This window comes from Juglans regia, chromosome 16 (assembly GCF_001411555.2).
Source record: "Juglans regia cultivar Chandler chromosome 16, Walnut 2.0, whole genome shotgun sequence".
NCBI classification, from domain to species: Eukaryota; Viridiplantae; Streptophyta; class Magnoliopsida; order Fagales; family Juglandaceae; genus Juglans; species Juglans regia.
In genome coordinates, this window is record NC_049916.1 from 22,864,306 (window position 1) to 22,887,346 (window position 23,041).

Here is a 23,041-nt window from a genome sequence, read left to right on the forward strand (position 1 = left end):
GGGTCCCCCTTTTGATGGCTATTCCAGCTAAGGGTCATGCTAGGCTGCCGCTAGCAATCGCCGTTGTGCGTGCGGCTAGTATAAATCTAAATTTTATTTTATTTTTTATATATTTTTTAATATATTTAAAAAATAAAAAATATAAATATATTAATATATTAAAAATTACTTCTTTAATTGTTAAATAAAAAAATTAAAAAAAATTTAAATATACAAACAGTCAAAATAAAAAGATAAAATAAGATATCAAACTAGTATTTAACTTCCACCTAATAAACTGAAGGTGTTTATTAGGTGGAATTGCAACGATACGTGCGCGGATCTCCATGTTAAATACGACCGGTAAAGATTTTTTTATTATAAAACTAGTTAGATTCAAAGCCACCATAATCATATTATATATTATATGTCAAAAAATAATTCATACAATCTTAATACACGGCACAAAAATAATATATAAATACGACAATTATAAAAAAAAAAATTATTTTATAAAAAACTTTTATTTTTAAAAGAATAATACTAGATATAAATCTCAAATAAGCAAATCTCGTATAAATATTTTATAAAATCATAGATCTTACTAATAAAAAATAATTTTTTTACATTTTTTTAAGGTGAATTTCATTGTTTTATAAAAACTCGTATAAATCATTTTTCATTTTAAAAATATTGCAAGAAGTTTACACCCAAAAAATAATATTTAACATTACTGTTATATATTTCATGATATTACATATTATATAGGCAATATTTCGTTATTACGGTTACAACCTCAAAAGTTGAGAACATAAATAAAAGGAGAAAATATATATTTTTTCATCTTATTTTATATTTTCTTTCTAAAATATAAATAAAAAAGAGTGAAACTTTGCATGTTTTACCTACGGCTAGTCATCAAATTAAACTTTTCATCATTCTAATACATAGAACTGAAAGATTGTAAACATATTAACAGGCACTTATTAATCTGGAAAAATTGGAGAAGAATAAAATAATCCCACCGAATGATCTATATATATAGATATATAAATTATATAAAAATAAATTACAATACCGTTTCTTTCCATACACAGTCCAATACATATTTTCATCGTCCGCGGCGTAGCGTGATTTTCCATTATAAAAACATCTCACTCTCCGTCTCAGCTACCACGTCTCTCTGGGTTTCTGCCTATTCCAGTCTCTATCTGTTTTTTTCTTTGATCTACCATGGCAACCATTTCCAGGCTCCCCACACCGAGCCCTGCGGCTTCTGCATCGTCCACGCTGAGACCCAGATCTTCTCAGCCTAAGATTTTGATCGGCTTCTACAGCGGAAGCACTTTCAACGCCAAAGTTTCATCTTCCAAGTTGGCCGTTCGGAGTAACCCTGCTATCAGGGGCCCTTTGGTGTATGTTTTTTTTTTTGGTTCACTTTTATTGATTAGTTTTTTTTTTTTTTTTTTGCAATTTTTGTAATGGCAATGTTGTTGTCTTGGTCTTTGTATGTCTCTCCGTGGTGCATGGTTGCCTGCTGTTAATTTATGTTTATGTTTTTGTTTGTGATTTATTTTTTTCCTTGTGATCTATGGATTATGTGGGATCTTCATTTTTTTGGTATTTGATATCACTATTCTATGTTTCATTGATCTGCTCAATAGCCATCTCTAGGTCCTGGATTATTATTATAACTTTTTTATAAATTCCATATTTTGTAATGTGGCATTCACCTTTATTTGTTTTGTTCCTCATTCAAGACAAGCACAATTGATTTCTGTGTTACTGTCCTCAGAGGCTCTGAAACATAGTAAGAGTGAAGATCTCCGCTATTTTGTATCCCGCGTTAAACTATAAACTTACGGTGGTTGCTTGATCTCGATGTTTTTACCCAGTACACTTTATTTATGATCTGGTTACATGTTTGACTAAAACGGCCGTGCATGTTGAATTCTTCTCAAGTTCTTAAAGATTGGTGCGTTTCCACCAAATGACTCGTCAAAGAGAACAGTTTGTCAAGTTCAGAAAAGAAGAAACTTTGCATTCTCATATTAAGTTTTTCTTACAGTGTCAGATGTTCCCAAGTTGAAAGTGGAAGTCCAGCAAAGAGAACAGTTCTTCATGATCTCTACGAGAAGGAAGGGCAGAGTCCGTGGTATGATAACCTTTGCCGACCTGTTACAGATCTGCTTCCTCTGATTGCAAGTGGTGTTAGAGGTGTAACTAGCAACCCAGCGGTAATTATGCATAATATTATCAATTTTCTACTGCATAGAAGAAATTTTTAAATCAAATGACACCCTGGTGAAGGGAGGGGGTTGAAATAAAAAAGATCGTTTGTACTCAGATTGTATATTCAGATGCTTCTTACGTGGTTTTTTTTCCATGTAACTAAATGTTGAGTATTCATGATTGCAGATCTTCCAGAAAGCAATATCATCTTCAAATGCTTACAATGATCAATTCAGGTAAATTGATTTTTAAAACAGTTGCTGAGATTAACTTTAAACGGCTAAATCGAGTTTAAAAGAACTTATGCCCTATAGCCACGCTGATACTAAATGCTTACAATGATCAGTTCAGGTAAATTGATTTTTAAAACAGTTGCTGATATTAACTTTAAACAGCTAAATCGAGTTTAAAAGAACTTATGCGCTATAGCCACGTCGATACTTGAGCGATCACGATGGAGTGAATGAGGTTTTAACTTTTGGTTGTGTTACCAAAATGTCTTAAACTAATGTTTGAGGTGAAGGAGGTAGAAAATTACAGTACAATATGCCTTTTCCCCCTTTTTGTGGCCTGATGTATACATAACTCATGTGGTCGGCTAGTTGCTGCTGGCTCTCGATATCGAGAAATGACACGTGCTGTTCTTTGATATTGTAATTCTAGCTTCTCCTTCCAGAGCAAGTCTATCTAACCTTAAGTTATTGGTATCTTTAGGGAACTTGTTCGATCGGGTAAAGACATAGAATCTGCATACTGGGAGTTGGTAGTGAAGGATATTCAAGATGCGTGCAAACTTTTTGAGCCAATCTATGATCAAACAGATGGTGGTGATGGATATGTTTCTGTTGAAGTTTCCCCCAGACTTGCTGATGATACTAAGGGGACTGTAGAGGCTGCAAAATGGCTCCACAAAGTGGTTGATCGCTCCAATGTTTACATAAAGATTCCTGCTACAGCTGCCTGCGTTCCTTCAATTAAGGAAGTTATTTCACTTGGCATAAGTGTCAACGTGACAGTAAGTAGTTGTTTATTCTACTCATCATTGCTTAGCTTAAAATAAATAATCCATAAAATTGTCACACAGTAGATTTTCTTGGTTTTGCTTTAATGCTGTCTTGGGTTGTGTTTTACCATCATATTGACTTGTCAATATCTATAGTCCATGACTCACTGTTATAACTTATACCATTTCTTAAGAGTTTATGATGGTAAAGTGATTCTAGTAAACAGGGCTCATTTGGCCCTTAACAAGTGTGGTACTATTTGAAATGAAGTATCAGTAGTAATTGGTTATTTTAATTTAAGCAACAGATAACAGTTGTAGTCTTATTTACATGTATCAAGATTTTCTTAGTTGCGTTTCAATTTTCTTTGGTACCATTCTAACCATCTCCTGTTGTGTATGCACAGCTCATATTCTCTCTTTCTAGATATGAAGCAGTCATCGATGCTTACTTGGATGGCCTTGAATCTTCGGGGCTAAGTGACCTCTCCCGAGTTACTAGTGTTGCTTCCTTCTTTGTCAGTCGAGTGGACACCCTCATTGACAAAAAGCTTGACAAGATCGGAACCCCAGAGGCCCTTGATCTTCTTGGAAAGGTAAACTATATTGCAAATACTTGATCATTCTGTAGAGGAATTAGAATCTAGAAGATAGGATTTGCTAATTTCATGGAAAATTACTGTTTTTTAGGCTGCAGTTGCTCAAGCGGCCTTGGCATACAAGCTCTACCAGAAGAAATTTTCTGGTCCAAGATGGGAAGCTCTGGTGAAAAAAGGTGCCAAGAAGCAGAGGCTGCTGTGGGCCTCAACCAGTGTTAAGAATCCTGCCTACCCTGACACCTTATATGTGGCTCCTCTCATTGGACCTGATACGGTAAGCCAACTAATCTCTTATACGTCAAGTAGTGAATATATATTGTATAACTGTGTCCCTGGATGAAAATCAGAGTCAAAGCTAATGATTTTCAAGCTTGATTTTGTTAAATTCAGATTTCAGCCCGTTTATATTCTTTGGCATTTTTCTTTTGCAGGTTTCAACCATGCCCGACCAAGCACTTCAAGCATTTATCGATCATGGTCTCGTTTCTAGAACAATTGATTCAAATGTATCCGAAGCTGAAGGCGTTTACAGTGCACTCGAGAAATTGGGCATCGACTGGAGCAATGTTGGCTCCCAGCTCGAACTTGAAGGTGTGGATTCTTTCAAGAAAAGCTTTGACAGCCTGCTGGATACCCTGCAAGAGAAGGCAAACTCTCTTAAATTAGTGAGCCTGTGAGCCTTGTGGTTTTGCTTATGACATGTTTATTATCTGATCTTTTAAGTTAATAAAACTGGTGGGTGCTGTAACCTGCCGTAAATGTAGTTGAGGGGACTGAATTGTAAGACGACTATGATGTATTCATGTATGACTATGCTTCGTTGGGATGTGAGGTTTGAAGGATTAATTGTCGATCATATGTTTTGAAAACGATGACAGATGAAGCAAAATCAAACACAAGTAAATCAATCACACGATACAAAATTAACGTAGTCCAGCAATATGCCTACATCTATAGAGCTGCATAGGATTTTATTGTACTGAGGGATTACAAAATATACTTTGGGGCGAAATCTCAATGTTCATAATACTCAAAACCTACTTTATTGTTCATTAAGTACGAAATTTTAATTTTCACTTTTCTGCGTTATTTGCTTGAGAGGAGTGTTGAGCACGCCTTGAGCAAACTCTCTGTCTGATGTTCACTCGAGCAAGTTTCGAGTGAACTCTCTACCTATGTTTCGCTCAAGCCACCTATTCGCGTGAACTTTCTACCAGACACTTCCCAAGTCGCAAACGGTGCCAAAAGCTTCTTTGAAAATCTATCAAAAAATCATAACGCAGCCTTGTCGGGTCGGGTCATCAAATCAGGCCGACACACAAACAAATCAGGCTCACATCATGTTCATAATGATCAATAAAATGTGTGTTTTTTTTTTTTTTTTTTCATCCATTTTAAAGCAACTTCTATGAGGGATTGAGAGCCTACTTATTGAAGGATTAGGCCGAGTAAAAACTATCAACATATCCTAGAGGTATCCTAGAAATACCTCTAGGATATTGTAAATAAGATTGGGAAGGATCTCAACATATCAACATACAATATAATAATTCAAAACAATATGAAAAATCCTGAACGAAAAAAATAATTATATTCACAATTTGGGGGAGGCTTTCCACACTAATGCTGACTTTTAATCTATAAATAATCATATAGATAGAGAGAATCATATTTTAGAAGTTAATTTTCTTTTATATGTGATATTAAATAATTAAAAAGTTAATTATTATATTTAAATTTTTTACTAAATATTTAATATCACATCAAAAAATAATAAAATAAAGAAAACGAAGAATAATATTTTCCGTAGATGATGTTTTGTTATATGTCAATTTAGCTTGGCCATCTCTTAGGATACCACCTTCTCCTCCTCCATCCCTTTTACATGATCAATGAGGTATCCAGACTACAAAGAGATCACAGAATCAGGTCTTCAGTATAAGGTTACCTGTTGAAAAGTACATTACAAGGACTTTTGCATGTTTAAGTTCAACATCGTAATTTAATTATCTGTTCTAATTATATATTCAAATAAGAATGCAGGACCTGCGGATAGGAAATGGGTCCATACCAAAGATGGGAGAGACTGTACTGGTAAGCCATTAACTTTGTCCATGCATTGCCCTGAATCATAAGTGAATTGAACCCCAAAGAGAATCTCTGTGTGTGTGTGTGACTAGGGATATGTTCATACCATAATTTGGAAAATCAGGACAGATAATCATGAAACACTAGCGGATACAGCAAGGTGCTGCATCTGGTTTTTCTGAAATAAAATAGGCTAATGTATTAGCAATGACATTTTTGAGTGGTACGTATTTTCAAGTAGTTAATTAACGCCCGGTTTGGATACAAAAGTCCCCGGTTTGGATACAAAAGTCTCCCCAACTTATCTCATCTATCATTACAACTTTTCTAAATTAATGCAACTTTCCATAGTTCCACTCCTGAATACTGTTAATGCAAATGCAACTTTCACTTGACCTTGATCACTAAACTAGGATGGCTGGATTGGCACAATGTATAAACAATTATGGTGTCTAGCAAAAAAAGGGGGAGGTTAAAATGAAGATTGTATCAACCTCACATTATATTCGACAGTGTTGCAGCCTGCAGGATCATAGTGCCACCGGAACTGGTTTATCCTGAGAATGGTTTTAACAATCCAGACCAACAACATTTTCAGTGATATTGGATCCTTTTGCTGATACTTGTATTGAACTTATGTGAATCCTTACGAAGATGCAATACCAATTTGTTTGAAAGGGCCAACGAGCTTTGGATTTTGTACAGAGGAACCAAGGGCTGATAGACAAGACTCTTTTGTTTGATATTGAACTCCTAAAAGTCGGGTCATCATGCATCACGGACACTATGATCTGAACACTCAGGTTAGTTTTTGTACTGTTGTCTTCTTTTAACTTTGGAAAAAGGTCTATAGCTTTGTTGTATTTGAGTTACGGTTTAATACATGGTGCATTCAATTGTGGATCAGTGAGTTTGTTATTGAGAATCTAATTAAATTGGACTCGAGGGTTATTCAAAGAGCATGAGCATATTTCCTTCCCAAGTGCTTAAAAGCTAACCAATAGTCAAAATCAAAGCTTCGATCTCTGTTCTTGGCTAGCAATTTACGTTTCCAGCCAACCAAAATTGGCAGTCACTTGTTGAAAAGCCATCCTAACCAACATACCACATGTGCAGTTGGCAGCTGAATGGTCTGTGCCAGGCTCCGGTTTCTGACCTCAATTTGTAACGCACAAAATATGACCCCTGGTGCTCATTGTATCATTAACTTCTTAAAATGGTAAAGGGCGGTCGTGTTGCTGCTGGACAAAGTGCTTATCATGTTGATGGTCTTACCTAGAAGTGATATTGAATAAACCAGACTCGGATTCAATGGGGGTCCCGGTGAAATAGCTGTCACTAAACCAGTGACCCAACCCTTCCAAGAATCGGGAACTTTATAAATGAAGCCATCTGGTGAGAGATTTCATGTTCCAAACCCAATTCTCTAATGATAAAGAAATACAAATTCATGCAAAGAGCCCCAATTTTTGGCAGTTGGAACTAAAACAAAATCACAAGCTACAATAATCACCATAAATTTTAAGAAAATTAACAAAGGTATATCAATCCAACAAAAGAGAGCAAAACCATTCTGGAAACACAGATGAGTTAAAAGGATGAAAGGAAGGATTAGATGCACAAAGCACAGAGTGATAAAATCCCTAGATTAATTAACAGAAAGCTCCCGCCGCTTGTACCGCACCATCACCTTTCCTTTCACACCCACAACCATGGCATTCCAATCAATCTCAGGAAAAGGTGACACAAGCTCCAACTCAAAGTTCCTCAGCAAATGGCTCCATATTGCCTTTATCTGCAGGTATGCAAAGGGCTCACCAAGGCAACCATGCCTGCCACCTCCAAATGAAATATATGAGAATGCCCCTGCAACCTTGTCTTCTTCTCTCCCAACGGCAAATCTGTCAGGATCATAACTGTCTGGATTCTTAAATATATGAGGAAGGCGGTTTGCAAAAGCTGGTGATGTAGCAACTATGTGGCCCTTTGGGATGTCATATTCTTTTCCATCTCGGGTTGTCACACTAAAATCACTATGCGAGCTACGTAGCAGCATAATCAGTGGTGGGTGGAGTCTCAAGGCTTCCTTAATACACCGATACAGGACATCCATCTCAGACAAGATATCATGATCAACCTTACTCCCATGCTTTCCCAACAGGTTTTTCTGCTCCTCCAACACAGCAGATAGGTACTCCTTGTGACGCAGGAGATAGGCGCCAGTCCAAGTGGAGGTGATGGAACTTGTGTGCTGCCCAGCAAATAGAGCAGCAATAAGCAAGCCAGTGACCTCTGCCTCAGTTGTTGGGCGACCATTTTTGTACTTTGAGTCAATGAAGCATTGCAACATGTCATTCTCTGCATTTCCACCATATTTACGGGAGTGGATAATGTTTGCAAAGATTTTTGCAAGCTTCTTGCGGGCCTGGTCACGTCGTCGATGAGCAGGAATGGGCAGGTATGGAAAGATAACACTAATAGGGAGCATTCCATTGTCAAGGTCATGGAACAAGGCAGAAACATCATCAAATAGCTTATCACGAACTTCTCGGCCCAAGAGACATCTACTGGCTGTGAGGATGATTAGATGCTCCAGCTCATACTTTATATCCACTTCACCACTGTCTCCCCACTTCGAGAAGTAGTCCTGTCCGTTGCCAGATGAAAAAAAATAGGCTTATGGAATGATCAATCCTGTGGAGCAAGGTATAATGCAAAATCTAGGAAATAAAAGAACCTCAAATCAATAAACTGCTGAAATGCCACGTCATACAACTGTCATCAAGAGTGCATGAAAGAATATTAAAAGCACTGCATGACTTAAGCTGATAGTGGGGAAAAATTAGAAGACCTCAATGTGTAGCCGGTCACTTTAAAAAGGTAAATAATACTTTGTAGATTAAAGACACTAACAAAGCTTAACTACTCCCAAAATAATGCAGAAGTTTTCTATCTTCCACACATTCCTCGCCTACGCTGGTACTTATTTTGCATTTGTTTCCTGCATACAAATACGCATCTCTTCACCAGAAAACATCCTTAACCACTTTGAGTGAATCATTTCATTTTCTTATGGATCTATGCCCCATTCTGCATGCCTCAAAAGGCTTTTAAATTACCAAACTAAAGAGAGAGAGAGAAACGTCACGAGCAGCATGAAACGTATGCAATCTGATGTCTTAACAAAGTTATGGTAAAGATTTCTAAACCATATCAATTCCTAAGCACTTGTAAAGATTTCTCCTCTCAGTTTGTTCATTTCCCCACAATCCAAAACGCCTCTGTGATTTTATTTCAATCAACACTAGAAGTAAATAATCGGGCAGCTTCATAGAGAATTGCCTCAGGACTAGTCTACGTCTCAAGAAAATTACATCTCACCTAGCAAGCCCTTAGGATCTTCCTGTTTAATTTATAAATAACCACTAACATGAGGAAGCAACGTAACAGCAAATCTATCATATTCAACCCAGACACTTACCTCTGCTTCTGCAACCATCTGATCGACATATCCCTTCAGTCTGTTTACTCTCAAGGACTCCGTAAAGAACCGAAACTGCTCTTGCCGCACCGAGTAATCGACATCAAATACTACTCCTGGGCCGAAAGTTGGCACATTGAACTGGTACACCTCCTGCTGGCTAAGATCAGACTCGGAGGCTTTAAAGAAGTGTGCCGAAACCTCGGGACCAATCAAGAAAGTAATCTTCTTGTTGACCACATTCACTGTGAATACACTCCCAAGCTTCGGGTACTCCTCTCTGAGCATCACGATCGGACCTTTCATGAAGCGGACGAGCCCACCGATTACGGGCCATGACTTGAGAACTGGAGGGAGACGTTTTCCCGATCTAGGCACTATTAGCGCAGAAATTAGCTTCGCCACCACTAGAGTGGCCACAATGAGAAGCCCCATATTGAAAAATTTGTTATCCGCATCCATCGTGATCGTCATTGGGCAGAATTATATCGACGAGATTCGACTGAAAATCCAAATCCAAACACAAATAAACATGAATATTTACCAATGAACTTAATGAAAACTGTAATAGCAACATGTGGTAAAAGTACAAAAGATCAGATTTAAGAAATTCTTGATTTGAATCATCTCGTATTTCATTGATCCGGAATTTGAAAATCTTCAAATCTTTTTATCTTCTCCCCTCGCATTTCTCGGTAACCAAACGGAGAATAAAAGAAGGCAAGAACTACTTTACGCTAAAAAAAAAAGAAGAAGGTGCAATTATGGTTTGCGTACCTGATTTCAGAGTAATGTAGCCAGAGAGAGGGAGGGAGGGAGGGAGGGAGGGATTTGAAAGGCAGGCAGGCAGACAAGAAGAGAGGCGGAGAAGTAGAGGAGGGAGTGTGATTAGAGTAGGCTAATTACTTTGCATCGTCATTAATTATAAAGGGGTTAGCAAAAGAGTGCGTGACCGAACCGAGCCGAGCCGAGCCGTGGGTCGAGAGCCCCGGTCAGCGCAGTAACCTAACCCGGGTTAACTTTGTTTAGTTGTTTTTGATTAGCTGTGCCCGCAGGATCTGCAAAACGGTGGGTCTGCGAAAAGGTTTCGAACGTGTGCTGTGTTGATGGGGAGCACGTGGCAACTTGGACTGAAGGGAGAGAGAAGGACAAGACACTCGACGATTACAGTCTTATTCATTTTTACAATTATTCTCATTTTATCATCTAATTATTATAATTTTTTTTAATTTTTATATAAAATAAAATAAAAAATTTAATTTTTATAAATTTAAAATAAAAATAATATTAAAAAATATAATTTAATAATATTTTATTTAATTTTTAATTTTTAACTAAATTCATTTTATTTCGTCTGTAAAAGTTAGGGATGGACAGCGGGACTCCGCCCCCGCATCTAGGGTCCCTAGTGGGGGCGGGTGGAGGGGAGGGCCCAACCCTGCCCACCCCCGCTTACAATTATATATATATACATTATATACATATATATAAACATAAATATTTATATTTATATTTTATAAATTGTGTATATATAAATATATATTACAATTTGTTAGACTTATTTATAAAATATGTATTGATAAATTTAAAAACTACGTAGTTTAAAAATTAATATATTATAATTTACACAAAATATATACTAGCAAATTTAAAAATTACATAATTTTTAAATTATAGTCATATTTATAAAATTTAAATTTATAATTTAGATCTAAAAATATATTTTTAATTATTTTTACACTTAAAAAATAATTTTTAAAATAAATAAAATATAATATTTTTTTAAATGAAAAGAAGCGAGAAAGATTGAGAATCCGTCCGGCACTCTGCCCCGCATCCCGGGGATGAAGAATGGAGGACGAGAGTAAAAATTCCACCCTCTACTCCATGTGAGACGGGATGCAGGAAAGGAATGCCCTGCCCGGAAGGGGCGGGTAGCCACCCTAGCAAAAACAAAGGCAAGGCAGAGAGTAAAGACGGAAGAAGTGGACGTGGGACCAAGTGGCAGTCTGGCATCTTGTTTTGGTTTTTTAGTCTGGAAAATCATACTTGTGGCATCTTGTATTGATTTTTTTTTAAGTTTGGAAAATGATACTAACGCAGCATTTTCATAATACATTATTAAATAATTTATAAAAATATTATTATTTTAAAATATAATTACGAAAATAATTGTAGGTGTATTGTTATACTTTTAAAATTTTAATTTTAATTTTGAGTTCTCTCCTCTCAAGACTCGGTCGGCTATCCCAAGGACAAAATGTTGATAAAAAAACTCTATTTATTAAATTCTTATTTTATTTTCATTTTGCTATAATAAGACAATCTTATCCATTAATCTTTGAATTCTTATTTGAAAAAAAATAATACATCATATAAGAATTATACATTTTAGGTAATAAGGTGCTTTTAAGATAATGAGTTGATATGAGAAGAGAAGAGATGAAAATTGAAAGTTAAATAAAATATTTTTAGAATATTATTTTTTAATATTATTATTATTTTGAGATTTAAAAAAGTTGAATTGTTTATTATATTTTGTGTAAAAATTTAAAAAAATTGTAATGATGAAATAAGATGAGATGAAACACTTTCACCATCTAAACACCAAACGAGACTTAAAATGAATGTAATGTATAACATTATTAGTCTTAGATTGAGACAAAGTTGGTAACATGGGATGGTAAGGGATCTTGGCTCATGTTATCATGGCTAATCTTATTTCTAATTTGCCTACTCAAAATAAGAGTGGAATGATCGATGATAGGCAGTCCAAAACCTGACACTCCTTTGAATCAATGACAACACAATGAGCCTTGTTGAATAACCTCGGACTCCAGACAATGTCGATTTGAATGCAACTCTCGACAAATTCTAAGTTGTTTTAACTTCAACTCAAGGTGTAGTTTTGGTTCTCAACTGTTGTTTAACGGTGGATAATAAATAATGGAAGGCTTTGGAATGGCTTAGAGCATTATTAGTAGACTTGTTAAAATTTGGTCAAGATTTAGCTAAGATGCACGATAAAAGTAAAATAATAGACTCAACGGTTGAATAGTAATCCTTGTCCAAGGTTATATCCCTGGCCAAATCTGGCTAAATATTATTTTGGACTAAATAATTCATCTTTCTTGCTATCTGCTACTCTCCCCCCAAGAAGAAAAAATGAAGAAAAATCACAAATATATGAGCTTCAATCTCACGCCGAATTCCTGTCTGGGATGAAGCTTTTAGTACATATCCTGAATCTGTTATGATTACTATTTTGTTTGATGCTAACGATCACAAACTTTTAATATCTATTTTATAAATTGTTTTTTATAAGTATTTGATGCAGTGTTTTTGATACCGTACTGTATCGGCCTGTATATTCCATACCGGCCACTGGTTTGATAGAGGTTATACATTTGTTTCGTACCGCTCCAAATACCGGGTGTACTGGCCTGTACCGATTGAAACACATATTTCGCCTGGTACACATTCTGCAGCCTGTTTGGATGGTATTTTCGCAATTTTAGTAAACGTCTAGAGGCTATTTCTTCTGAAAAAACATGTTTGTTGTAACTTTTTTTTTTTGGATATGATGTTTGTTGTAACTCAAAACTTAAGAACTTATGTTAGTTGTAACTTAAAACTTAAAACTTGTATTGAGAAGTATAGAGTTTATGGCTTATTTTGTTGTTATTTAGAATACAGTTAATACTTGTATATATATAATTTATCTACTTATAAATAATTCTAAAAGGAAAAATTTTTGCATCTGCCTACACCGGCACACACTCAATGCATTGAGTGTAAAAAAGAAAAAAAAATATGTGAAGTGTGTGCCCGGTGTAGGCAGATGCATAGCAAACCCCATTCTAAAATAGTACACGAAACTATACCGGTATCGAAATATTTCGTTCCGTGCCTTGACTGATACGGCCTCCGATATAGTATTCAAAACTTTGATTTGATGTCCAACAAAAGCAGGGTTTTAACTTTTAACATACGTGTTGTTGGCTTAGCAATAAAAAAAAAATTAATGTGTACATTTTTAATAACGAATAAATATTTAAATTACAATTAGAATTAAAATAAATTAAAATTTTAAAATCAATATTTTAATAAAATAGTGATAGATTTGGAGAGTCTATTATTTAGTGTTGTTAAAAGATGACTAGCTAAATTTATAAAAATGAATTTTTAACTAAAATTTGGTCAAACTTTATTGAGTACACTTCTAATACTTTTACCCATTGTCAAATAAAAGGTGCAAATGCGATCGAGGTGGGTCTCGTTGCCACGTTCTTCAGTTGCTGCATTGCAAAGAGAGTTTTCCTTTTCCATTCACTAATCTCCACCTCCCATTCGCAGCTTCGTTCCGATTGTCATAGGTTAATGGGCTCTGCTTCCTACCAACCATAGAGACAACAAGATATGATTTTCACGGTAGATCATTGTGGAGGGATAAAATATCATAGCCCATAATTGGGCCCAGCTCACCACTAAAGCAAGAGACAAACAAAATAAAGTGATAAGAGTGGGGGACAGGAATGGACATGGAGCATGCAAGCTAGCATGTGCAATAAAGGGTCAGAGGAAAATAGGAAGAGAGGCATGTGCAGTAAAGGGTCAGAGGAAAAATAGGAAGAAAAGAGAAATAGTTCACGCAAGGGAGATCTGCCACCTCATGGCAGGTTGACATGTGCAATAAAGGACTAGATACACAACTACCACTTGTAGAAAAAAGATCATATAAAAGGGGATGTCCAGACAACTTTAAAGGGGACTATTTCTTCTCACATCGACTCACACTCAAGCTAGATAATATCTTCAACTTTTTCTTCAACCTACTGCAAACTCGTGAGACTATAAACAAATATATTATAGTGGATTCCCCTCCCCAAACGCCTGTAGATGTAGGCCTGGTGTCGAATCACGTAAATCTCGATGTCTATCTCTCTTTATTTTCATTGTATTTATTTTTCATTCATCGCCATGGACGTACAAATCGCCACTATACAACCGCACCACGCAAGCACAGTCAACCATTGTTGTCCAGGCCGCAAAACACGACACTTTCAAATTCCTATCCCGACGACATGCGCAGAGTGCAAGCACACTGATAAAACATTCCGACCTCGGTCTCACACAACCGTGCCAAAATTGAACCAACTCTCAGATCCCAAAGCCTTCGAGTCCACCTCTATATCTAATGACCAACCAAGGACGCGAGTTTCTCCGTCTTTTGCATTTTTCACAAACACCTCGCATGCACAACATAATATATACTCACTTGGTCTGAGAATCAATTTTGCAGATGCAAGTGTTTCAACTTGTACAAAGACCTGGTTCCTTATGGGAAGGCATAGTCTTGGCAAAGAAGAATTGTTAGGGACAAGATGACCTAGATTGAAAGAAAAATAGATTGTCTTGATATGCTAATCATTCTACAACATTACCCTGTGTATACATTGGGCACTAGGAGTTCCAGTGAGTATCTGAATTTCAACATCAACAAGAATGCTCCCCACGACATTTACCGAATCGAGCGTTGCGGCGAAGTCACCTATCATGGCCCTGGCCAGGTACAAATTAAGAACCACATACCACAATTTTATGACTGCATGTCATCTAATTAAATATAAATACTAATTTTATTTATGATGGCATTTTATAATGAGACGAATGCACAATGTGTCCACTCCGAGACTACCTAACAATCCCTCATTTTATAGCATAATTTTCAATTAAGTTAGAAAATTTATTTTGGCAGGGGAAGAAAGTTCAAGTATCGGACTGGGATAACTTCTTCTTGAATTATTTGAAGTGTACTTGCAGAAAACTCCTTTCAGATGGCTTGTGCACCTCCGAGTCGAGACCTTTTTTTGGGACAGCCAGTAGAAAAAAAAAGTTTTTCATTTTTAACTAAGCATATCTGTAGGGCATTCTCTTTATTTTTGTATTTTGTTCCAAAGTCTTAATGTATGAGTGTTGGACTGTAGCTAGTTATGTACCCAATTATCAATCTCCGAAATCATAGGATGGATCTTCATTGGTACCTCATGGCCCTTGAGGAGGTGGTCATCCGCGTTCTTTCCACAACATTTTCTATCAAGGCATCTCGACTAAAGGGTTTCACTAGCGTTTGGGTTGGTAAGTTTCATAATCCTTCCATTTTATTTTAGTTTTTTGCATAATTTATGTTCTCATTTTTTATGCAATACTACATAGTTTAAGACTATCTGCATTGGGGTTCTTTAAAACTTCTATATCAAGCAAGACGTTGATTTTTATCTGAGTTCCTAATAGTCCTAATCCGTGCATGTTCGGTGTTTCCAAACAAACTGTCATAACTGTAGCTTTTAAATAGAGTAACCTCTTCTGTTATGTCCCATTTGGAAGTTGTGGGAAAAAAAGAAAAAACTATGTTAAGATCCGTACTTAGTATTTTCTAACATATATTTTTTTGAATAATTTTATATACAATCGTGAAGTACATAAACGTCGCATAATCTTTTTTGAAAAAGAGTGAGGTCTACTATTAAAATAATTAATTTTTTTTTCATGTAGATCTTATATTTTATTCAATTTTTTCAAAGCGATTATACAATTCACAGTTGTAAATATCTTTCGTCATTTTTTTATAGGTAAAGCAAGAATTTGATTGATGAAAGCAATAGGCATAGCCTGTATTTTCCAACATATAATTGAACTCAACATGTCTTGAAACTGTTCTCATTTCTTTTAATCCCTTACAAAGCATCAAGAGCGAGTATTGAATAAGTAAAAGACTAATTGGCGTGTCAAGTTTCATGTGGTTGTGCCATCTCTTACCGAATTAAGAGTAATTAATTAAATTTTTTAGAGGTTATGGATGAATTTTTATACTACTTTTGCAATTATATTTTCTTGGTAAAAGTTGACTCTAAGATGCTGTAATTAATTAGAATAGTTTATAATGTTATTCAAGGTCAATTCCCCTTTCATATTGGTTCTGTGGCCCCTTAGTTAATGGTAAGACTAAGGTTGCACCTCATAGCAGTATATTTTTTAAGGAACAACTCCCAAAACCATGCCATAAACTCCTGAATATTTTCATTAACTTTATATTTTCTGCTAAATTAAGGACCTGGACTTCCTGTTAATGATCTTAATACTCTCTACTTCTATGATGTTGTTCTCCTTTATTTTTTGTTCTGGTAATTCAATGATAATAGCATGCAATTATTGACTCGTCAGTTTCTTCAACAATTCTCTTTTTGTCCTAGATTTAATTTGTTTGGGGGGATAAAATGCAGAGTGTTTTAAGTTATTTTCATTACCCTGATCTTTCTAGCTTGTTCAATATCACCTTAGGAGACAAGCAAGTGGCAAGCATTGGGATACGAGCATCTCAACGAATAACATATCACGGCTTAGCACTAAATGCCACCACATATCTAACCCCATTATAGTCAAGAGTTGTTCTACTAATCAGCTACTATTCATCAATAAACACCTCACACTTGACGTGGTTGTCTTTTTGTTTTTTTCCCCCCCAGTCCTGTTGAAAAGCATTTGAACACAACGACCCCACGTATTGAACCCATCCTACTCTCGCGCCCCCCTCTCTCCATCTCGTTGCCCAGCACCCTCGAGCATCGCCATCTCTGTCGTTGCCCAGGACCCTTGAGCAACGCCGTCTTTGTTGTCGCCTAGTACCGGCAACTCGTCGGCCTGCCTCTGCCCATCGCCACCCATCCCACTCTCGCGGCCCCCTCCCTTCCTCCCTCCCGTACGTCTCGTCGCCAGTAGCCTCATTTCACGGGAACCACTCGTCGCCCTCCCTCCACTAGCGCCATTGCACGATGCACCTTCGACTCGTCGTCGTCCCTCTCGTCGAGTAAACCAGAGGATTTGAGGCAAGAAACACCCCCTGCGTCAATTGTGCCAACTAGTGTAGAATTTGAACAAAATGTTGAAAGTACATCACAGATGATTGATCAATGCGCAAATGCTATTGGTGGTATTAAACTTTTGTCTGCTTTGACTTTAATGAAGCCAATATTGAATTGATGCTAATCTATCTATATGTATGCATTTTTAGAAACTTTATATGACGCAAATGAAGAGGTGAAGGTTACCACTGTTGTCTTAGATGATGATGTACGAGTTGAAGCACCAAAATCTGGTATGAAATTCAATAGTGAAAAAGTGTTTACGGCATATTATAAGAGATATGCCAAGCAAGAGAGTTTTGGTATAAAGACACAGAGGACGAAGAGAGATGATGATGATAGGATTGTGTATGTGACCATTGGTTGTGCCCGTGGCAGAAAGTACCAACCTAAGCACAGTAATATCTCGAGGCCACGACCAACAACTAAAACAGATTATAAGGCGAAGGTAAATGAACCTGGAGTAAGAATGGCAAATGGGTTTCACCACTGTTGAAAATGTGCACAACCACAGTACTGTGAGCCCCAAGAAGATAAAACTCTTGCGATCTCACAAGTGTGTAGATGAATACAGTCGAAGAATGCTCGACCTAAATGATAGAGCTGATATTCGAATGAACAAGAATTATTATTCTCTTGTTATTGACGCGGGGGGTTTTGAAAATCTTGATTTTCAAGAGAAATATTGTCAAAATTTCATTGACAATGCTAGACATTTAAAGTTGGGTAAATGAGATGGCGAAACACTTAGACTACGTTCAGAGAATGACAGAGATGAATGATGGCTTCGTTTCTTTCATGGACGTGGATGATGAGGGAATGTTTCAAAATATATTTTGAGTTGATGCATGGAGTCGAGTGGTATATGAGTATTTCGAAGATGTTACAATCTTCGATACAATATACCTAACAAACAGGTACGAGATGCATTTTGCTCCTTTGTTGGTGTTAACCATTATGGGTAGTTTATACTATTAGGGGCGAGGTTACTGTCAAGCGAAGACACAGATACATTTGTTTGTTTGTTCCGAATGTGGTTAAATTGCATGAATGGTCGGGTGCCCAAAGCCATCATAACCGACAAAGATCGGACAATGAAAAATACTATTGCAATTGTATTTCCGGAAACCTGCCATAGATATTGTCTATGACATATAATGCGCAAATTTTCAAAGAAGTTAGGGTCTCACTCCCAATTCAACACAGGGTTAAAGACCTTCATTCAAGCTGCATTGTATGATTCACAAACTTCTATGGAGTTTGAGGATAGGTGGGGTCAACTACTTGAGAAGTACGATCTTAGAAATTGGCTCCAGTCCTTATACGACGAAAGGATGTTTTGGGTTACGATTTACTTAAAGAATGTATTTTGGACTGGCAGGAGCACATACAACGGTCGAAAAACATGAATGATTTTTTTGACGGGTATGTCCATTCCAGAACAATTTTGAAGAAATTCGTCGACCAATTTGATAATACTCTAAGAAAGAATATGGAGGTAGAGACAACAACTGATTTCAATTCTAACAACCAAACGATCCCCTGCTTGTCCCCTTACAACATTGAGAAGCAATTTCAAAAGTTATATACAAATGCAAAGTTTAAAGAGGTCCAAAGGGAGCTGATGGGCCTAATGTGTTGTAATTGCACACTTATAAGCACGCATGAGTGCATTTCAACCTTCGATGTCTTGAATGAAATATGTTCTGATGACTGCACCAAAACAGTCCACTACTGAATTTACTATAACGAAGAGGAGTGCGAGTTAAAATGCACGTGTGCATTGTTTGAGATAAGGGAGATTCTATGTAGGCATGCACTTAGAGTTTGTCAATTGAAGATGATTAATGTGTTGCCAGATATGTATCTCTTGGATCGCTGGAGAAAGGACGAAAATAGGAGATACACATTGATAAAAAATAGTTATGATGACTTGCAGGGCAGTGAAGACGCACGAAGGTATGAGGTTGTGGTTAAAAAATGTTTGAAATTAGCAACGCGTATATCCCCAAGTGATGAGCATGTCAATACATTCCTACGCTATGTTGATGAGTTTTAGTCAAAGTGTGAAGGTTTAACAATTGGGTTAAAATTCGAATCAATGAAGGTCAGAACAAAGGTAGTCGCGGATAAAGGTAAGAAGATATCAAGCTCTCACGTCGTCCGAGGGAAATGGAGACCACCAATTAAGAGAAAGGTTCCGCTCGTGGAGAATATGGCAACAAAGAGAATAAAGAAACATGTATGATCCCTCTGTCACCTTGGAATGACTAAAGAAAAATTCTATAGATCAGCCGGTCCACCAAACACACACCCCACACTTGACGTGTCAGACCGGGTTTACTAACAACGAACCGGTTCTGACCTTAGCCCCCCTTACTCCTCGAAGCCCTCAATCCCTCCCCTTTCGAATTTGAAAACCCACACTAGGGATCGTTTGGTTGTTAGAATTGAAATCAGTCGTTGTCTCTACCTCCATATTCTTTCTTAAAGTATTATCAAATTGGTCGACGAATTCCTTCAAAGTCGTATCGGAATAGACATACTCGTAAAAAAAATCATTCATGCTTTCTGACCGTTTTGTCGTGCTCATACCAGCCTTCATCTACACTTGTGAGATCACAAGAGTTTTGTCTTCTTGGGGCTCACATTACTGTAGTTGCGCGCATTCTCAACAGTTGTGAAACCCATTTGCTATTCTTACTCAAGGTCGCAATTAAAGTTATCAGCATATGGTTTCTTGATTGGAAACAAAAACTCCACTAACCACAGCATTCAAATGTGATGTTCATTGTACGGAAAGAGAAAGAAAGGCAGCAGTAGCAGCAACAAGAAGAAGAAAACGCAATGACCTCAAACTTATATTACCACCTTCTTATATTCCTTCAATTCCTCGGCATCACAAAAATGGAAGCCAAAGATGAAACAATAAAAAAGTAGTCACTAGAAAATGAAGAGCAGCCAAAAACCAAGGAAAGAAAGAACGAGTCTTGGAAGCAAAGCTTGCAACATCGAAGAGCTCAATGTTAGCCAAGAAAAAATCCCAAAAAATAAATGGAGCTTAATGCTTACCTGAAGAAAGTTGTGAATCAATGGCTGACGAAAAAGATTGATTTCAGGGTTTGGTTTAGCAGAAAAAATAAGCTTAGAGAGGGGAGGGGAGAGAGAGCTAAGGACCCTCCATTAGGCAGAAAGTAACAAAAGCTTTTGCTGGCCAATGTGAAACTCTATGCATTAAAATAACTCTTCTAAACAAAATGAAACATAACAAAAAAGGAGTTACCTCTTGTTGCAGAGCAGATTGGCGGCGAAACAGAGGTAGAAGTCGCGGGTGCTGGGCAGTGATTGGCAAAGGGTGGCCGACGAGTTGAGGGTGCGTCGCACGGTGGCGCTGGTGGAGGGAGGGTGATGCTGGTGCTGGGGGCCGAGTAGTCCCCGTGAAATGAGGGTGCTGGGCGATGAGAGGTACGGGAGGGAGGGAGGGGGGCATGGGAGCGGGATGGTTTCAATATGTGGGGTCGCTGTGCTCAAATGCTTTTTAGCAGGAAGGGAAAAAAAAAAGGATAGTCCCGTTAGGTGTGGGGTGTTTGTTGATGAACAATGGCTGATTAGTAGAAAAACTCCCCATGTGGGATACGAAACCGTCAGGTTGGAACGATTAAGGGGTTGCTAGGAGAACTTCAACAATCCACTGGATGTGTAAAAGCAGATGTACCACATTCCAATGACTGCAGCTTATTGATATCACTCACGCATCTTTGATCAAGGAATTTTCCTGAGTTCTTTCAACTTGAAATCCATATAAAACCATCCCCATGTTGGAGTTTGAGGAAGCAACAGATATAAGCTCTCTTAGGAGAAACTAAACTGACAGATTCAACGTTATGGTAAAGATTTGGTCAGAAGAAAAAAAAAATATTTGTAGTGTTTTTGTGGCCTTCTCTCTAAATACCTGGACGAACTCAGCAGCAGAAAGTAAGTATCGTGCTTTAGATTATACTGGCTTCTACAACAAAGTTTTTTTTACCATGCAACCCTTTGCTAGGCAGCCACAGAATTGTAACAGAGAATTTGACAGTCCTCTCTATATTTGAACATAATTGCTTCCCATCGTATGCTTGAAGACAATAAAGAGATTTTTGTTTTGTTTTTTTTTTTTTTTTTTTTTAAGAACAGTAAAAATATAAAAAGCACTTCTTTTTCCGTTTCATTGTATACTTCGAGCACCCTGGAATTTTCCAACTTCCCGAATCAAGTTCGATTGAGACAAGGGCATGTCATCCTTTCATCCTGCAAAAGTGGGAAATTCTTGTTTCTAGGAGTGACGTTCAAATAAAATGTAAACACGAACATCACAAAATGAAATGAACCGTGGAAGATCTTGATATTTCTTTAGCATTTGAAGATGCATTCTGGCTTAGAGCGACATTGGGCATGGTTAGAGTGAAGTGCGGGATGGATAGAAAGAAAGGATGTGTCATTTTGATTTTTGTGCAACAAAACAGCAAATTGTCTGCTGCTGTTGTGGAGAGGCTGCCATTTTCTGAAGTGCACATAACACATTCCAAATTTATTCTAACGAGTAAATACAAACATGCACATTACATACTTCAGAGTTTATTACTGGAGCCTCGAAGTACTCCACCCATAAAATGCTCCCGAGAAGCGCCGGTGATGGCAAATTGTGCAGTTGGGTCGGATCCAATACCCCTCCTGTCGAAACAGTACAGAGGGGCTTGCCACTGGGCATCCTCGAGCACGGCTCCCACTTCAAACGTCATGACATGTGCATCCATCCCTGCACATCTTTTACAATTCATGTTAAGAGACAAGTTTCGTTTCCGAACAGTACTCTGACTGAAACGGAAGATTTCTTTAGCAGCATGTTGTGTTTGGTTTTTAATATATATGAATACGTACCCGTGTAAAAAATCCAACGAACGGGCCTCTTGGAGACGACATCCTCATAGTACCAAATGAAGTCCACCTTCTCCCAAACATTGCAGAGGAAGCCATCGACTCGCTGCTGACCCAGATAGTTGGCGCCGTCGAGCCAATTTGGGCGAAGAATACCCACCTCAAAGTGCATGGTCCTGCACTCTTTGTTCGAGTCCAATGTGTAGAAGAAGGAAGTACCATTGTTCCATTCAAGGTCGTAGAGAAGCTTGCCCAGCTGGTTCTGTATGATGTTGAAGTTCCGGCCATTGGGCCAATCGTACCAGAGATCGACTATCTGAAGGGAGCCGCTGTTGTTCATGAAGAGTATGGAGTGGAATTGGTGCGGCCATGGGGCTGGTGTTGGATATTCCTCTCTGGATTTGCAGAGAGAAATGGAAAGGAAGAAGAAGAAGAGGAGGAGGATGGATATGCTGATGGGTTTGGCTACAGAGGCCATTGTCGTTGCCCTCCTCGAAGAACACCTTACGAGACAGAGAGCATCGGAGAAAAGGACGCGTGGTTGGTATGTGGATTTCTTTTCAATATCCGAGTGCTTGGTATAGAATATGCACACGAGGCATTCGATTATTTTCTGGTTCACTTACAAACAAACAGAGCGCAATGGTACCGATGCGAATTCAATTTTCAAGATGAAAAAGCCCCAAATGGCAAGTAATTTTTTTTTTATTAGTAGAAAATGGCAAGTAATTTCGCGCTACTTCTCAGTCTTTTGACTCTTTTCTATAATTCATTTAAAAAAAAGAAATCACATTGTATCTAATATTACTTTTACACCCAT

The 23,041-nt window shown here is 37.4% G+C and overlaps 3 protein-coding genes and 1 pseudogene across 4 annotated transcripts; 2 read left to right on the forward strand and 2 right to left on the reverse strand.

The window, feature by feature from the left end:
* Positions 1 to 953: 953 nt before the first annotated feature.
* On the forward strand, positions 954 to 4,663 carry LOC109006717 (transaldolase). The gene is made up of 7 exons (XM_018986087.2): positions 954 to 1,394; positions 2,048 to 2,216; positions 2,398 to 2,447; positions 2,926 to 3,226; positions 3,622 to 3,810; positions 3,905 to 4,087; positions 4,245 to 4,663. The coding sequence occupies exons 1-7, from the start codon at positions 1,213 to 1,215 to the stop codon at positions 4,488 to 4,490; spliced, it is 1,320 nt and encodes a 439-aa protein (XP_018841632.2). The 5' UTR covers positions 954 to 1,212; the 3' UTR covers positions 4,491 to 4,663.
* Positions 4,664 to 7,311: 2,648 nt separating this feature from the next.
* LOC109006716 (sterol 14-demethylase-like) lies at positions 7,312 to 10,293 on the reverse strand. Its single transcript, XM_018986085.2, has 3 exons — positions 10,160 to 10,293; positions 9,383 to 9,884; positions 7,312 to 8,548 (listed from the first exon to the last, which is right to left on the reverse strand). The coding sequence occupies exons 2-3, from the start codon at positions 9,854 to 9,856 to the stop codon at positions 7,550 to 7,552; spliced, it is 1,473 nt and encodes a 490-aa protein (XP_018841630.1). The 5' UTR covers positions 9,857 to 9,884; positions 10,160 to 10,293; the 3' UTR covers positions 7,312 to 7,549.
* Positions 10,294 to 14,579: 4,286 nt separating this feature from the next.
* LOC118344826 lies at positions 14,580 to 21,066 on the forward strand (annotated as a pseudogene).
* A 230-nt stretch (positions 21,067 to 21,296) lies between these two features.
* LOC109006714 (uncharacterized protein At4g14100-like) lies at positions 21,297 to 22,812 on the reverse strand. Of its 2 annotated transcripts, XM_018986082.2 has the most exons (3): positions 22,225 to 22,812; positions 21,914 to 22,102; positions 21,297 to 21,594 (listed from the first exon to the last, which is right to left on the reverse strand). In XM_018986082.2, exons 1-2 carry the CDS (start codon positions 22,697 to 22,699, stop codon positions 21,915 to 21,917), a joined length of 663 nt encoding a protein of 220 aa, XP_018841627.1. In that variant the 5' UTR covers positions 22,700 to 22,812; the 3' UTR covers positions 21,297 to 21,594; position 21,914. The 2 variants fall into 2 exon arrangements, with proteins under 2 accessions (XP_018841627.1, XP_018841628.1); XM_018986083.2 differs by lacking the exon at positions 21,297 to 21,594 and having other exon boundaries at positions 21,668 to 22,102.
* Positions 22,813 to 23,041: the final 229 nt, after the last annotated feature.

Coding starts and splice junctions, on each gene's coding strand:
- LOC109006717 (XM_018986087.2), top strand. CDS start 1,213: ATGGCAACCATTTCCAGGCTCCCCACACCGAGCCCTGCGGCTTCTGCA. Junction 3,811..3,904: donor CCCTTGATCTTCTTGGAAAG/GTAAACTATATT, acceptor ACTGTTTTTTAG/GCTGCAGTTGCTCAAGCGGC. Junction 4,088..4,244: donor CTCTCATTGGACCTGATACG/GTAAGCCAACTA, acceptor TTTCTTTTGCAG/GTTTCAACCATGCCCGACCA.
- LOC109006716 (XM_018986085.2), bottom strand. CDS start 9,856: ATGACGATCACGATGGATGCGGATAACAAATTTTTCAATATGGGGCTT. Junction 8,549..9,382: donor AGATGGTTGCAGAAGCAGAG/GTAAGTGTCTGG, acceptor GGCAACGGACAG/GACTACTTCTCGAAGTGGGG.
- LOC109006714 (XM_018986082.2), bottom strand. CDS start 22,699: ATGGCCTCTGTAGCCAAACCCATCAGCATATCCATCCTCCTCCTCTTC. Junction 22,103..22,224: donor TCGTTGGATTTTTTACACGG/GTACGTATTCAT, acceptor AAAGATGTGCAG/GGATGGATGCACATGTCATG.